The sequence below is a fragment of the Pseudophryne corroboree genome, chromosome 1 (assembly GCF_028390025.1).
Source record: "Pseudophryne corroboree isolate aPseCor3 chromosome 1, aPseCor3.hap2, whole genome shotgun sequence".
NCBI lineage: Eukaryota > Metazoa > Chordata > Amphibia > Anura > Myobatrachidae > Pseudophryne > Pseudophryne corroboree.
Genome location: NC_086444.1, coordinates 473,517,510 through 473,531,842, shown reverse-complemented (window position 1 = coordinate 473,531,842; position 14,333 = coordinate 473,517,510). Strand labels below are relative to the sequence as shown.

Below are 14,333 nucleotides of genomic sequence, written 5' to 3'. Positions count from 1 at the left end.
GGAATTAGAGGCGCCACCTTGTTCCCGTGCACAGGCAGCTGCAGCGTTATTAAGAGAGCTATGAAGCACAGGATTAAAGCGCTCACGCTGCCCCCACCCATTTGTTTAATACTTACTTCTCTGAAGTCCCCCGTCGGAGCGATCCCTTCTTGGCAGTGCAATAGAGTCTGAACACTAGGGGTAACAAACTCTATTGCACCTGCTGATAACTCCGGAAACGTGGCACGGCGGACATTTTTCCGGAGTTTTGCGCATGTGCATTAGGAAAATCTTCAAGCAAATGGCTGCCACGTCGTGTTCCCGGAGGTCTACAGAAGCGCAGTAGTCTGTGCACAGACTCTATTGACGCTGAGGAGAAGGATTGCACCGCAGGGGACTCCAGAGAGGTAAGTATTAAAACCTTGTGCCTCAGTCAGAAAGGAGGGGGACCCTGATGCAGAAAGCTGCACACAGGCCTCCTCCTCTCTAAAAACGCCCCTGAAGAAGTGTATATATTTTGTATTCTCTGACAAGCAAGATTGAAGTCTGTCTATGAGACTTGTTATCGCCTTCATCAGGGGTGTAACTAGAACTTTGTGGGCCCCATAGCAACATTTTGAAGGGACCCCTGTCCCAATGCTTCCAGAGAGACACTTCTCTGCAGCAGTTGTTAATTTTATGCCCTATAATAGTGCCTAGTTCATTTTCTAAACCATAGTAGAGCCTTATTTAATGTTATGGCCCATAGTAGTGCCCTAGTTTCTTTTATGAATCGTAGTAGTGCTTAAGTTCCCCCTTTGTCACATTTCAGAGCTGCCAGTACACATTATGCCGCACAGTACCCCCAATTCACATTATGATATATAGTGCACTCCGTTCATATTATATAATAGGGATCGGTATGAAATACCTCCAATCAAAATCCCGACGTTCAAAATCCCGACACCAATTGACCGATGGTCAAAATCCCGACAAGGTCAAAATCCCGACATGGACAAAATACCGCCATTTAAAATACCGACAAGGTCAAAATACCGACATGTAAAATGCCGACAGGTCAAAATACCGACATGCATTTTTTAATTGTTTTTTTGTGTGTATGTCGACATAAGTCAACATGGACACCATATAAAGTTTACCGCTGCGCTCGCCATACTTCGGGCACGGTCCCTCGCTGCGTTTGGCACACTATTATATCCCCCCTCCAGGTCCACTGGGATGGTAAAGTATGAACAAGTCGGTTTCAATTTAAAAATCTCGAAAAACTGATGTCGGTATTTTGAACTGTCGGCATTTTACATGTCGGTATTATGACATTGTCGGTATTTTAAATGTCGGTGTTTTAAATGTCGGGATTTTTACCTTGTCGGGATTTTGACCATCGGTCAATTGGTGTCGGGATTTTGAATGTCGGGATTTTGATTGGAGGTAAACTGACTGCATCCCATATAATATAAAAAAAATGCCCTCCAGTTCATTTTATACCACACTACAATGAGCAAGTCCAGGGACATACCTAGATATATTGAAGGCCAAAGCATTGCGCTGGCTATCACATTTGCATCTATATGTTTAAAAAACACAGTAATACAATTAATGCAATTTTTAAATGATCTATGTTAAACAAGAATCAGTTGTTTATATTAGTGATGAGCGGGTTCGGTTCCTCGGAATCCGAACCCGCCCGAACTTCAGCTTTTTTTACACGGATCCGAGCGACTCGGATCTTCCCGCCTTGCTCGGTTAACCCGAGCGCGCCCGAACGTCATCATGACGCTGTCGGATTCTCGCGAGGCTCGGATTCTATCGCGAGACTCGGATTCTATATAAGGAGCCGCGCGTCGCCGCCATTTTACACGTGCATTGAGATTGATAGTGAGAGGACGTGGCTGGCGTCCTCTCCGTTTAGAGAAGAAATAGATAGGAGAGTGAGAGTGAGACAGTGACACTTCATTTACTGGAGCTTAGGAGGAGTACTCAGACAGAGAGTGCAGAATTTTGCTGATAGTATTAGTTAGTTATACTAGTGACAGAGTGAGACAGTGACACTTCATTTACTGGAGCTTAGGAGGAGTACTCAGACAGAGAGTGCAGAATTTTGCTGATAGTATTAGTTAGTTATACTAGTGACTGACCAGTGACCACCAGTGCAGTTTTATATTATTTAATATAATCCGTTCTCTGCCTGAAAAAACGATACACAGTGACTCAGTCACATACCATATCTGTGCTCAGCCCAGTGTGCTGCTGCATCATCTATGTATAATATCTGACTGTGCTCACACAGCTTAATTGTGGGGGAGACTGGGGAGCAGTTAGGTTATAGCAGGAGCCAGGAGTACATATTAAAATTAAACAGTGCACACTTTTTTTCTGCAGGAGTGCCACTGCCAGTGTGACTGACCAGTGACCTGACCACCAGTATATAGTATACTATATTGTATTGTGAATGTCTGCCTGTAAAAGTTAAACACACGTCGTGTGACTTGTGTGGTGTTTTTTTATTCTATAAAATAAAAAACTCATTCTGCTGACAGTGTCCAGCAGGTCCGTCATTATATAATATATACCTGTCCGGCTGCAGTAGTGATATATATATATTTTTTATATCATTATTTATCATCCAGTCGCAGCAGACACAGTACGGTAGTTCACGGCTGTAGCTACCTCTGTGTCGGCACTCGGCAGTCCATCCATAATTGTATACCACCTACCCGTGGTTTTTTTTTTTCTTTCTTCTTTATACATACTACATCTCATTATCATCCAGTCTATATTAGCAGCAGACACAGTACAGTACGGTAGTCCACGGCTGTAGCTACCTCTGTGTCGGCACTCGGCAGTCCGTCCATAATTGTATACCACCTACCCGTGGTTTTTTTTTCTTTCTTCTTTATACATACTACATCTCATTATCAACCAGTCTATATTAGCAGCAGACACAGTACGGTAGTCCACGGCTGTAGCTACCTCTGTGTCGGCACTCGGCAGTCCATCCATAATTGTATACCACCTACCCGTGGTTTTTTTTTCTTTCTTCTTTATACATACTACATCTCATTATCATCCAGTCTATATTAGCAGCAGACACAGTACAGTACGGTAGTCCACGGCTGTAGCTACCTCTGTGTCGGCACTCGGCAGTCCATCCATAATTGTATACCACCTACCCGTGGTTTTTTTTTCTTTCTTCTTTATACATACATACTACATCTCTTTATCAACCAGTCTATATTAGCAGCAGACACAGTACGGTAGTCCACGGCTGTAGCTACCTCTGTGTCGGCACTCGGCAGTCCATCCATAATTGTATACCACCTACCCGTGGTTTTTTTTTCTTTCTTCTTTATACATACATACTACATCTCTTTATCAACCAGTCTATATTAGCAGCAGACACAGTACGGTAGTCCACGGCTGTAGCTACCTCTGTGTCGGCACTCGGCAGTCCGTCCATAATTGTATACCACCTACCCGTGGTTTTTTTTTCTTTCTTCTTTATACATACATACTACATCTCTTTATCAACCAGTCTATATTAGCAGCAGACACAGTATGGTAGTCCACGGCTGTAGCTACCTCTGTGTCGGCACTCGGCAGTCCATCCATAATTGTATACCACCTACCCGTGGTTTTTTTTTTCTTTCTTCTTTATACATACTACATCTCATTATCATCCAGTCTATATTAGCAGCAGACACAGTACAGTACGGTAGTCCACGGCTGTAGCTACCTCTGTGTCGGCACTCGGCAGTCCATCCATAATTGTATACCACCTACCCGTGGTTTTTTTTTCTTTCTTCTTTATACATACATACTACATCTCTTTATCAACCAGTCTATATTAGCAGCAGATTACCAATAAACAAAAAATAGCGCTGGGAAACTGGATAGAGTAGACTAACAATTTAATACAGAATTAAAATTTCATATATACTGTTTGCAACAGATAATAAAAATAACCTTATATACGGTTGAAATTTAGGGCATAATATAGCACTGCATGAAATTTAAAAAGTCCCATATATTTAGTATGGATGAAATACTGTTGGCCGGTACTCAAATGAGCCAATTAGTCCCCAAAATTCATGCCACAGTCCAGGAACAATTTTAAGCGAATAGTGATATTACCAACTGCTGTTAGAAATGACCTGGTTAGCTTGGTTCAAGTTGCTGCTTGGTCCATTTGGTCGCTCAGGTCCCAATTTAAGCAGGAAATCAATTCGCTGATGGCAGGGTTCCTATATCCGACTTCTAGGCGTTAATGGGGGTATGAGGAATGAGAGTCCAGCCAATCCACCGACGCGTTTCGCTGTTAGGCACAGCTTTCTCAAGGTGATAGAGTTGCAGTGACTGTATGCCCTTTATATAGCAGTGCTAATAGCCCATGTGTAACAGGTGTGTGAAATTACAACATAATAAACAATGTATAAATTAAAATTCTATCCAGTTTCCTAATAAAGTGACAGACTTGGAGACTAAAAAAACGTAAAAACAACTTGTTTTGCTAAATGCAAAGTACGTTTTTTATATGAACAACAAATTTAGTGTAGTTGTACTCTGGTTTCCGATCATGTGATCACCAGATGATTTCCTATACTTGGAGCGCTAAATCTCTCTTGCTTCCTATATGTGGAACGCAAGTTCGTTCCTATTCGTTCAACGAATAGGAACGAACTTGCGTTCCACATATAGGAAGTAAGAGAGATTTAGCGCGGTCCGTCACCTAGCAACAGAATGCTGGGCCGACCAAAGGTGCGGTCATGTGCGGTCATGTGCCGGTCATGTGACCGGGCATCAATCAATAGGAAAGTATTTGCGTTCCACATGTAGGAAATAAGAGCGATTTAGCGCTCCAAGTATAGGAAATCATCTGGTGATCACATGATCGGAAACCAGAGTACAACTACACTAAATTTGTTGTTCATATAAAAAACGTACTTTGCATTTAGCAAAACAAGTTGTTTTTACGTTTTTTTAGTCTCCAAGTCTGTCACTTTATTAGGAAACTGGATAGAATTTTAATTTATACATTGTTTATTATGTTGTAATTTCACACACCTGTTACACATGGGCTATTAGCACTGCTATATAAAGGGCATACAGTCACTGCAACTCTATCACCTTGAGAAAGCTGTGCCTAACAGCGAAACGCGTCGGTGGATTGGCTGGACTCTCATTCCTCATACCCCCATTAACGCCTAGAAGTCGGATATAGGAACCCTGCCATCAGCGAATTGATTTCCTGCTTAAATTGGGACCTGAGCGACCAAATGGACCAAGCAGCAACTTGAACCAAGCTAACCAGGTCATTTCTAACAGCAGTTGGTAATATCACTATTCGCTTAAAATTGTTCCTGGACTGTGGCATGAATTTTGGGGACTAATTGGCTCATTTGAGTACCGGCCAACAGTATTTCATCCATACTAAATATATGGGACTTTTTAAATTTCATGCAGTGCTATATTATGCCCTAAATTTCAACCGTATATAAGGTTATTTTTATTATCTGTTGCAAACAGTATATATGAAATTTTAATTCTGTATTAAATTGTTAGTCTACTCTATCCAGTTTCCCAGCGCTATTTTTTGTTTATTGGTAATTTGTTGTGGGGGTCTCACTAACCCCGTTTAACTAGCTGCTATAGGAAAAAGCAACTCACTACGAGCGCCAAAGGTAATTACTTAGTAATTCCAATTTTTTGTATATTAGCAGCAGACACAGTACGGTAGTCCACGGCTGTAGCTACCTCTGTGTCGGCACTCGGCAGTCCATCCATAATTGTATACCACCTACCCGTGGTTTTTTTTCTTTCTTCTTTATACATACATACTACATCTCTTTATCAACCAGTCTATATAAGCAGCAGACACAGTACGGTAGTCCACGGCTGTAGCTACCTCTGTGTCGGCACTCGGCAGTCCATCCATAATTGTATACCACCTACCCGTGGTTTTTTTTTTCTTTCTTCTTTATACATACTACATCTCATTATCATCCAGTCTATATTAGCAGCAGACACAGTACAGTACGGTAGTCCACGGCTGTAGCTACCTCTGTGTCGGCACTCGGCAGTCCATCCATAATTGTATACCACCTACCCGTGGTTTTTTTTTCTTTCTTCTTTATACATACATACTACATCTCTTTATCAACCATTCTATATTAGCAGCAGACACAGTACGGTAGTCCACGGCTGTAGCTACCTCTGTGTCGGCACTCGGCAGTCCATCCATAATTGTATACCACCTACCCGTGTTTTTTCTTTTCTTTCTTCTTTATACATACATACTTCATCTCTTTATCAACCAGTCTATATTAGCAGCAGACACAGTACGGTAGTCCACGGCTGTAGCTACCTCTGTGTCGGCACTCGGCAGTCCATCCATAATTGTATACCACCTACCCGTGGTTTTTTTTTTTCTTTCTTCTTTATACATACTACATCTCATTATCATCCAGTCTATATTAGCAGCAGACACAGTACAGTACGGTAGTCCACGGCTGTAGCTACCTCTGTGTCGGCACTCGGCAGTCCATCCATAATTGTATACTAGTATCCATCCATCTCCATTGTTTACCTGAGGTGCCTTTTAGTTGTGCCTATTAAAATATGGAGAACAAAAATGTTGAGGTTCCAAAATTAGGGAAAGATCAAGATCCACTTCCACCTCGTGCTGAAGCTGCTGCCACTAGTCATGGCCGAGACGATGAAATGCCAGCAACGTCGTCTGCCAAGGCCGATGCCCAATGGCATAGTACAGAGCATGTCAAATCCAAAACACCAAATATCAGTAAAAAAAGGACTCCAAAACCTAAAATAAAATTGTCGGAGGAGAAGCGTAAACTTGCCAATATGCCATTTACCACACGGAGTGGCAAGGAACGGCTGAGGCCCTGGCCTATGTTCATGGCTAGTGGTTCAGCTTCACATGAGGATGGAGGCACTCAGCCTCTCGCTAGAAAAATGAAAAGACTCAAGCTGGCAAAAGCAGTAGCACCGCAAAGAACTGTGCGTTCTTCGAAATCCCAAATCCACAAGGAGAGTCCAATTGTGTCGGTTGCGATGCCTGACCTTCCCAACACTGGACGTGAAGAGCATGCACCTTCCACCATTTGCACGCCCCCTGCAAGTGCTGGAAGGAGCACCCGCAGTCCAGTTCCTGATAGTCAGATTGAAGATGTCAGTGTTGAAGTACACCAGGATGAGGAGGATATGGGTGTTGCTGGCGCTGGGGAGGAAATTGACCAGGAGGATTCTGATGGTGAGGTGGTTTGTTTAAGTCAGGCACCCGGGGAGACACCTGTTGTCCGTGGGAGGAATATGGCCGTTGACATGCCTGGTGAAAATACCAAAAAAATCAGCTCTTCGGTGTGGAAGTATTTCACCAGAAATGCGGACAACATTTGTCAAGCCGTGTGTTCCCTTTGTCAAGCTGTAATAAGTAGGGGTAAGGACGTTAACCACCTCGGAACATCCTCCCTTATACGTCACCTGCAGCGCATTCATAATAAGTCAGTGACAAGTTCAAAAACTTTGGCCGACAGCGGAAGCAGTCCACTGACCAGTAAATCCCTTCCTCATGTAACCAAGCTCACGCAAACCACCCCACCAACTCCCTCAGTGTCAATTTCCTCCTTCCCCAGGAATGCCAATAGTCCTGCAGGCCATGTCACTGGCAATTCTGACGAGTCCTCTCCTGCCTGGGATTCCTCCGATGCATCCTTGCGTGTAACGCCTACTGCTGCTGGCGCTGCTGTTGTTGCTGCTGGGAGTCGATGGTCATCCCAGAGGGGAAGTCGTAAGCCCACTTGTACTACTTCCAGTAAGCAATTGACTGTCCAACAGTCCTTTGCGAGGAAGATGAAATATCACAGCAGTCATCCTGCTGCAAAGCGGATAACTGAGGCCTTGACAACTATGTTGGTGTTAGACGTGCGTCCGGTATCCGCCGTTAGTTCACAGGGAACTAGACAATTTATTGAGGCAGTGTGCCCCCGTTACCAAATACCATCTAGGTTCCACTTCTCTAGGCAGGCGATACCGAGAATGTACACGGACGTCAGAAAAAGACTCACCAGTGTCCTAAAAAATGCAGTTGTACCCAATGTCCACTTAACCACGGACATGTGGACAAGTGGAGCAGGGCAGGGTCAGGACTATATGACTGTGACAGCCCACTGGGTAGATGTATGGACTCCCGCCGCAAGAACAGCAGCGGCGGCACCAGTAGCAGCATCTCGCAAACGCCAACTCTTTCCTAGGCAGGCTACGCTTTGTATCACCGCTTTCCAGAATACGCATACAGCTGAAAACCTCTTACGGCAACTGAGGAAGATCATCGCGGAATGGCTTACCCCAATTGGACTCTCCTGTGGATTTGTGGCATCGGACAACGCCAGCAATATTGTGTGTGCATTAAATATGGGCAAATTCCAGCTCGTCCCATGTTTTGCACATACCTTGAATTTGGTGGTGCAGAATTTTTTAAAAAACGACAGGGGCGTGCAAGAGATGCTGTCGGTGGCCAGAAGAATTGCGGGACACTTTCGGCGTACAGGCACCACGTACAGAAGACTGGAGCACCACCAAAAACTACTGAACCTGCCCTGCCATCATCTGAAGCAAGAAGTGGTAACGAGGTGGAATTCAACCCTCTATATGCTTCAGAGGTTGGAGGAGCAGCAAAAGGCCATTCAAGCCTATACAATTGAGCACGATATAGGAGGTGGAATGCACCTGTCTCAAGTGCAGTGGAGAATGATTTCAACGTTGTGCAAGGTTCTGATGCCCTTTGAACTTGCCACACGTGAAGTCAGTTCAGACACTGCCAGCCTGAGTCAGGTCATTCCCCTCATCAGGCTTTTGCAGAAGAAGCTGGAGACATTGAAGGAGGAGCTAACACGGAGCGATTCCGCTAGGCATGTGGGACTTGTGGATGGAGCCCTTAATTCGCTTAACAAGGATTCACGGGTGGTCAATCTGTTGAAATCAGAGCACTACATTTTGGCCACCGTGCTCGATCCTAGATTTAAAACCTACCTTGGATCTTTCTTTCCGGCAGACACAAGTCTGCTGGGGTTGAAAGACCTGCTGGTGAGAAAATTGTCAAGTCAAGCGGAACGCGACCTGTCAACATCTCCTCCTTCACATTCTCCCGCAACTGGGGGTGCGAGGAAAAGGCTCAGAATTCCGAGCCCACCCGCTGGCGGTGATGCAGGGCAGTCTGGAGCGACTGCTGATGCTGACATCTGGTCCGGACTGAAGGACCTGACAACGATTACGGACATGTCGTCTACTGTCACTGCATATGATTCTCTCAACATTGAAAGAATGGTGGAGGATTATATGAGTGACCGCATCCAAGTAGGCACGTCACACAGTCCGTACTTATACTGGCAGGAAAAAGAGGCAATTTGGAGGCCCTTGCACAAACTGGCTTTATTCTACCTAAGTTGCCCTCCCACAAGTGTGTACTCCGAAATAGTGTTTAGTGCCGCCGCTCACCTTGTCAGCAATCGGCGTACGAGGTTACATCCAGAAAATGTGGAGAAGATGATGTTCATTAAAATGAATTATAATCAATTCCTCCGCGGAGACATTGACCAGCAGCAATTGCCTCCACAAAGTACACAGGGAGCTGAGATGGTGGATTCCAGTGGGGACGAATTGATAATCTGTGAGGAGGGGGATGTACACGGTGATATATCGGAGGATGATGATGAGGTGGACATCTTGCCTCTGTAGAGCCAGTTTGTGCAAGGAGAGATTAATTGCTTCTTTTTTGGGGGGGGTCCAAACCAACCCGTCATATCAGTCACAGTCGTGTGGCAGACCCTGTCACTGAAATGATGGGTTGGTTAAAGTGTGCATGTCCTGTTTATACAACATAAGGGTGGATGGGAGGGCCCAAGGACAATTCCATCTTGCACCTCTTTTTTCTTTTATTTTTCTTTGCGTCATGTGCTGTTTGGGGAGGGTTTTTTGGAAGGGCCATCCTGCGTGACACTGCAGTGCCACTCCTAGATGGGCCCGGTGTTTGTGTCGGCCACTAGGGTCGCTTATCTTACTCACACAGTCAGCTACCTCATTGCGCCTCTTTTTTTCTTTGCGTCATGTGCTGTTTGGGGAGGGTTTTTTGGAAGGGACATCCTGCGTGACACTGCAGTGCCACTCCTAGATGGGCCCGGTGTTTGTGTCGGCCACTAGGGTCGCTTATCTTACTCACACAGTCAGCTACCTCATTGCGCCTCTTTTTTTCTTTGCGTCATGTGCTGTTTGGGGAGGGTTTTTTGGAAGGGACATCCTGCGTGACACTGCAGTGCCACTCCTAGATGGGCCCGGTGTTTGTGTCGGCCACTAGGGTCGCTTATCTTACTCACACAGTCAGCTACCTCATTGCGCCTCTTTTTTTCTTTGCGTCATGTGCTGTTTGGGGAGGGTTTTTTGGAAGGGACATCCTGCGTGACACTGCAGTGCCACTCCTAGATGGGCCCGGTGTTTGTGTCGGCCACTAGGGTCGCTTATCTTACTCACACAGTCAGCTACCTCATTGCGCCTCTTTTTTTCTTTGCGTCATGTGCTGTTTGGGGAGGGTTTTTTGGAAGGGACATCCTGCGTGACACTGCAGTGCCACTCCTAGATGGGCCCGGTGTTTGTGTCGGCCACTAGGGTCGCTTATCTTACTCACACAGTCAGCTACCTCATTGCGCCTCTTTTTTTCTTTGCGTCATGTGCTGTTTGGGGAGGGTTTTTTGGAAGGGCCATCCTGCGTGACACTGCAGTGCCACTCCTAGATGGGCCCGGTGTTTGTGTCGGCCACTAGGGTCGCTTATCTTACTCACACAGTCAGCTACCTCATTGCGCCTCTTTTTTTCTTTGCGTCATGTGCTGTTTGGGGAGGGTTTTTTGGAAGGGACATCCTGCGTGACACTGCAGTGCCACTCCTAGATGGGCCCGGTGTTTGTGTCGGCCACTAGGGTCGCTTATCTTACTCACACAGCGACCTCGGTGCAAATTTTAGGACTAAAAATAATATTGTGAGGTGTGAGGTATTCAGAATAGACTGAAAATGAGTGTAAATTATGGTTTTTGAGGTTAATAATACTTTGGGATCAAAATGACCCCCAAATTCTATGATTTAAGCTGTTTTTTAGGGTTTTTTGAAAAAAACACCCGAATCCAAAACACACCCGAATCCGACAAAAAAAATTCGGTGAGGTTTTGCCAAAACGCGGTCGAACCCAAAACACGGCCGCGGAACCGAACCCAAAACCAAAACACAAAACCCGAAAAATTTCCGGCGCTCATCTCTAGTTTATATGCTCCAAGAATCATGGAGAAATAGCAGTGTGTGCATAATTTAATCATCCATACAAGTTACCAGACACAACATAGGAGATCTCAAAAATAACTCCTGCCGGGATCCTGAGCGCATCCCGATATTACATGCATGCACACAACAATAAAATGCCAACTGCTCTGCCTGTAAAGGCCAACGTCCTAGCAAAAGTTGTTTTGATATACACCGCCCAAAATTATTCCTGGTATATGCAATGAAAAATAAATATATTTATTAGGCTACCCAATGATAAATTGGTGTCTAAATATGAAGCAGAATTTTGTGTCCATGACCTAATGCATTATTGAACAGCCCAAAGAAAAAAAAGGGCATATTGCTACTCACAGTTTAATTCAGTTTTAAGCTTTGCACTATTTTTCTCACAGCCACTTTTTCTAGAACCATTCTGTCACTAAACGTCAGATGTAATAGCAAATATAATAAAATGGGACATGGATTAATGACCAGGGATATGAGTTAGTAGACACATCCCCCATAAGCAGGGGGAGATCTAGGGCCAGGCAAGCAGGGCGGTCGCCCGGGGGGCTGCAGCCTGAGGGATCATCCGCCATCGCTGTGCCCTCCAGCCCGCAGCCATATGTAATGCATCCATCCGTCACACCTTCCCAGATTGCCGAAGCGGGCACAGTGTCATTGCGCAGGGCATTTTGGGAGCGGCCGCAGGGGAGAGAGGAGACGAAGCACCAGCAGCAGAGTTGGGTTAAGGTGCAAGGTGCTACACGCGGCTGCCCACCTGCCCACAAGCACCCAGCCTTGAGGAGGAGACCCATCACCCAGGGTTCCGGCCCCAGCAGCAGCAGCATCAGCACTGCAGGGAGATAGGAGCAGCCTCACAGGGCCCCCTATCAGCCAGGGGATAGGAGTTCTGTGTGCTGGCCCCCTGCCATGGTGAGTGTGGGTACTTGCCCTGGCTGACTCTCTCTCTCTTCATCCCTCTCATCCACACCGCTCTCTCTTGTCCGCATCCAACTCTCTCTTGTCCGCATATCCCCCACTCTCTCTCTCTCGTCCACACTCCTCTCTCTTTTATCCACATACCCCTCTCTCCTGTCTGGCTCCACCCCTCTGTCTTTTGTCTGCACCCCCCTCTCTCTCTCTCTTGTCCGCACGCCCCCCTCTCTCTCTCTTGTCTTGACCCCTCTCTCTCTTGTACTCACCTCACATCTACTTCCATAGCGGCTATTTTGTGGTGTAATATGTATAAGGGGCCTTTGTTGCACACTGTCCCTGTTTTGAATAGAGGGGGAGGGGAGGGGGGTGCTTGGTAATTCTGACTCCACAGAAACCTATGGGGATTGCTTTGGAATTGGAAATGGAGGGGCCGCTGCATATATCAGATCTGTTGTGGTCCATTCATGCTTAATGCTGGGGATCTTATATTTGCTGATATCCCACAAATATAGATGAATAAATAAACCCCACTGTGAGTTATATTTACTAAGAGATGGCTTTTCAAAGGCTCTGCTTTCCGGAGGTTCTGGTTGAGAAATTTAAAAGGGCAATAATACTAATTGTACAACCAGGAGTGTTTTGCATTTAATAATCTTATCCTTTTAAAACCCACAACCAGAATCGTCAAAAGCCACTGCTTATTTAATATAACCCTATAACATACCTCCCAACATGACCCTCTTGTTTTTAATCTCACATTTACTAAGACACCTTTTCATGGCTTCTAGTATTCAATGCAGTCAACGCATACTTGCCGGCTGCTTGAGCTCCTCTCAGAAAGAAGCAAGCAACTATGATTTGGGTAAGGCAGGAGATCTACCCACTTTTCCAGGGTTGGGGGGGACTACATGAAAACCTGTGAGTCTCCTGGACATTCTGGGAGACTAGGCAAGCAGGTAGCATCCAAGGGCTTCTGGAACCCTTAGACTTCATTGAATAAAGTGCACAGAGTGACTTATTTAGCAAGGTAAAAAAAAAAAAAAACAACATATGGGAAAACCATGTTGCAATGCAGGTGGGACACAATAAAATGTATAAAGAGTAAGATTTATGAGGTGTGTGACCTAGTACAAATCTAAATTACAGTGTAAAAATAAAGCTATCCAGCATTTGTGGGTTTCGTGCAGCTGGTATTTACCCTGCATTCAAAAATAAATACATAAATAATGGATTTGCACCCTGGTGGTGCAACATTGTTTGTTCAAGGTGCAAAGTTGTTCCTATATTTTTGCTTTGCTCCCAGTAGTTCCCAGAATATCTTCCATTTTAAAGACTGATTATTTCCCTCTCCCACTTCAGTTCAGTTGTAAAACAAATACCAAAGTCATTAGGTTTGAGCGCTCACAAATATTTATCACACTTCTTCAAAAAATTCCACTCATGCTAAAGAAGGTTATCTCGTTATACTCTTATCAAATAAAACACAAATGAGTTAAAGAACGCAGTATATTAAGCACTTTACCTTATACTGTTATGGATATATATATATAAATCATATTAAAGCAATGCTGTATTTGGATCAGCTACATTACCTGCCCATTCTCCCATTGACTGAAAAAAAGATGCTGGCACTGCACGCCAAAGATGCGGAAACAGGTACTTTGAAAATGCCAAACATTGCAGTGTGATTCGCAGGCATACAAGTAGTCCCAGCAGGGTGAAACACTGCTGAATGAGCTCCATAGCAGCAGACTCCTGAATAAATACTGGGCTCTGCCTCACTCTCCGCCAGAGTTGATGCTTCACAACTGCTCAGGAGAGAGCTCTGAAATCACATATACTAGGAGAACATGTCATAGTTTACGGTTTACATGGTTACTCCTTCTCTCCTCCTTTTTTTCAAGTTCATAGAAATCTTTGTTGAATTCTTATTTAACTCATTCCAAGGCAAATTAGGGTATGTCCAGATAGCATTTATTAGGTAACAAGGTAACATTCTCTACGAAACTGCATAAAGAGCATTCAAAGAATTAAAAGAATGACTTATGTCACACGCAGACACACATACACAGCCTCAGGTGTTCTTGTTTGCCCTAGA

At 44.8% G+C, this 14,333-nt stretch overlaps 1 protein-coding gene across 1 annotated transcript in view; it reads right to left on the bottom strand.

The window, feature by feature from the left end:
- Window positions 1-14,012, bottom strand: part of HSD17B3 (hydroxysteroid 17-beta dehydrogenase 3) — a 174,679-nt gene extending 160,667 nt beyond the window's left edge. The window contains exon 1 of the mRNA XM_063914790.1: window positions 13,828-14,012. Within this exon, the coding sequence (XP_063770860.1) occupies window positions 13,828-13,978 (151 nt within the window). The 5' untranslated portion in view covers window positions 13,979-14,012. The remainder of the gene's footprint in view (window positions 1-13,827) is intronic.
- Between the last annotated feature and the right edge of the window lie 321 nt (window positions 14,013-14,333).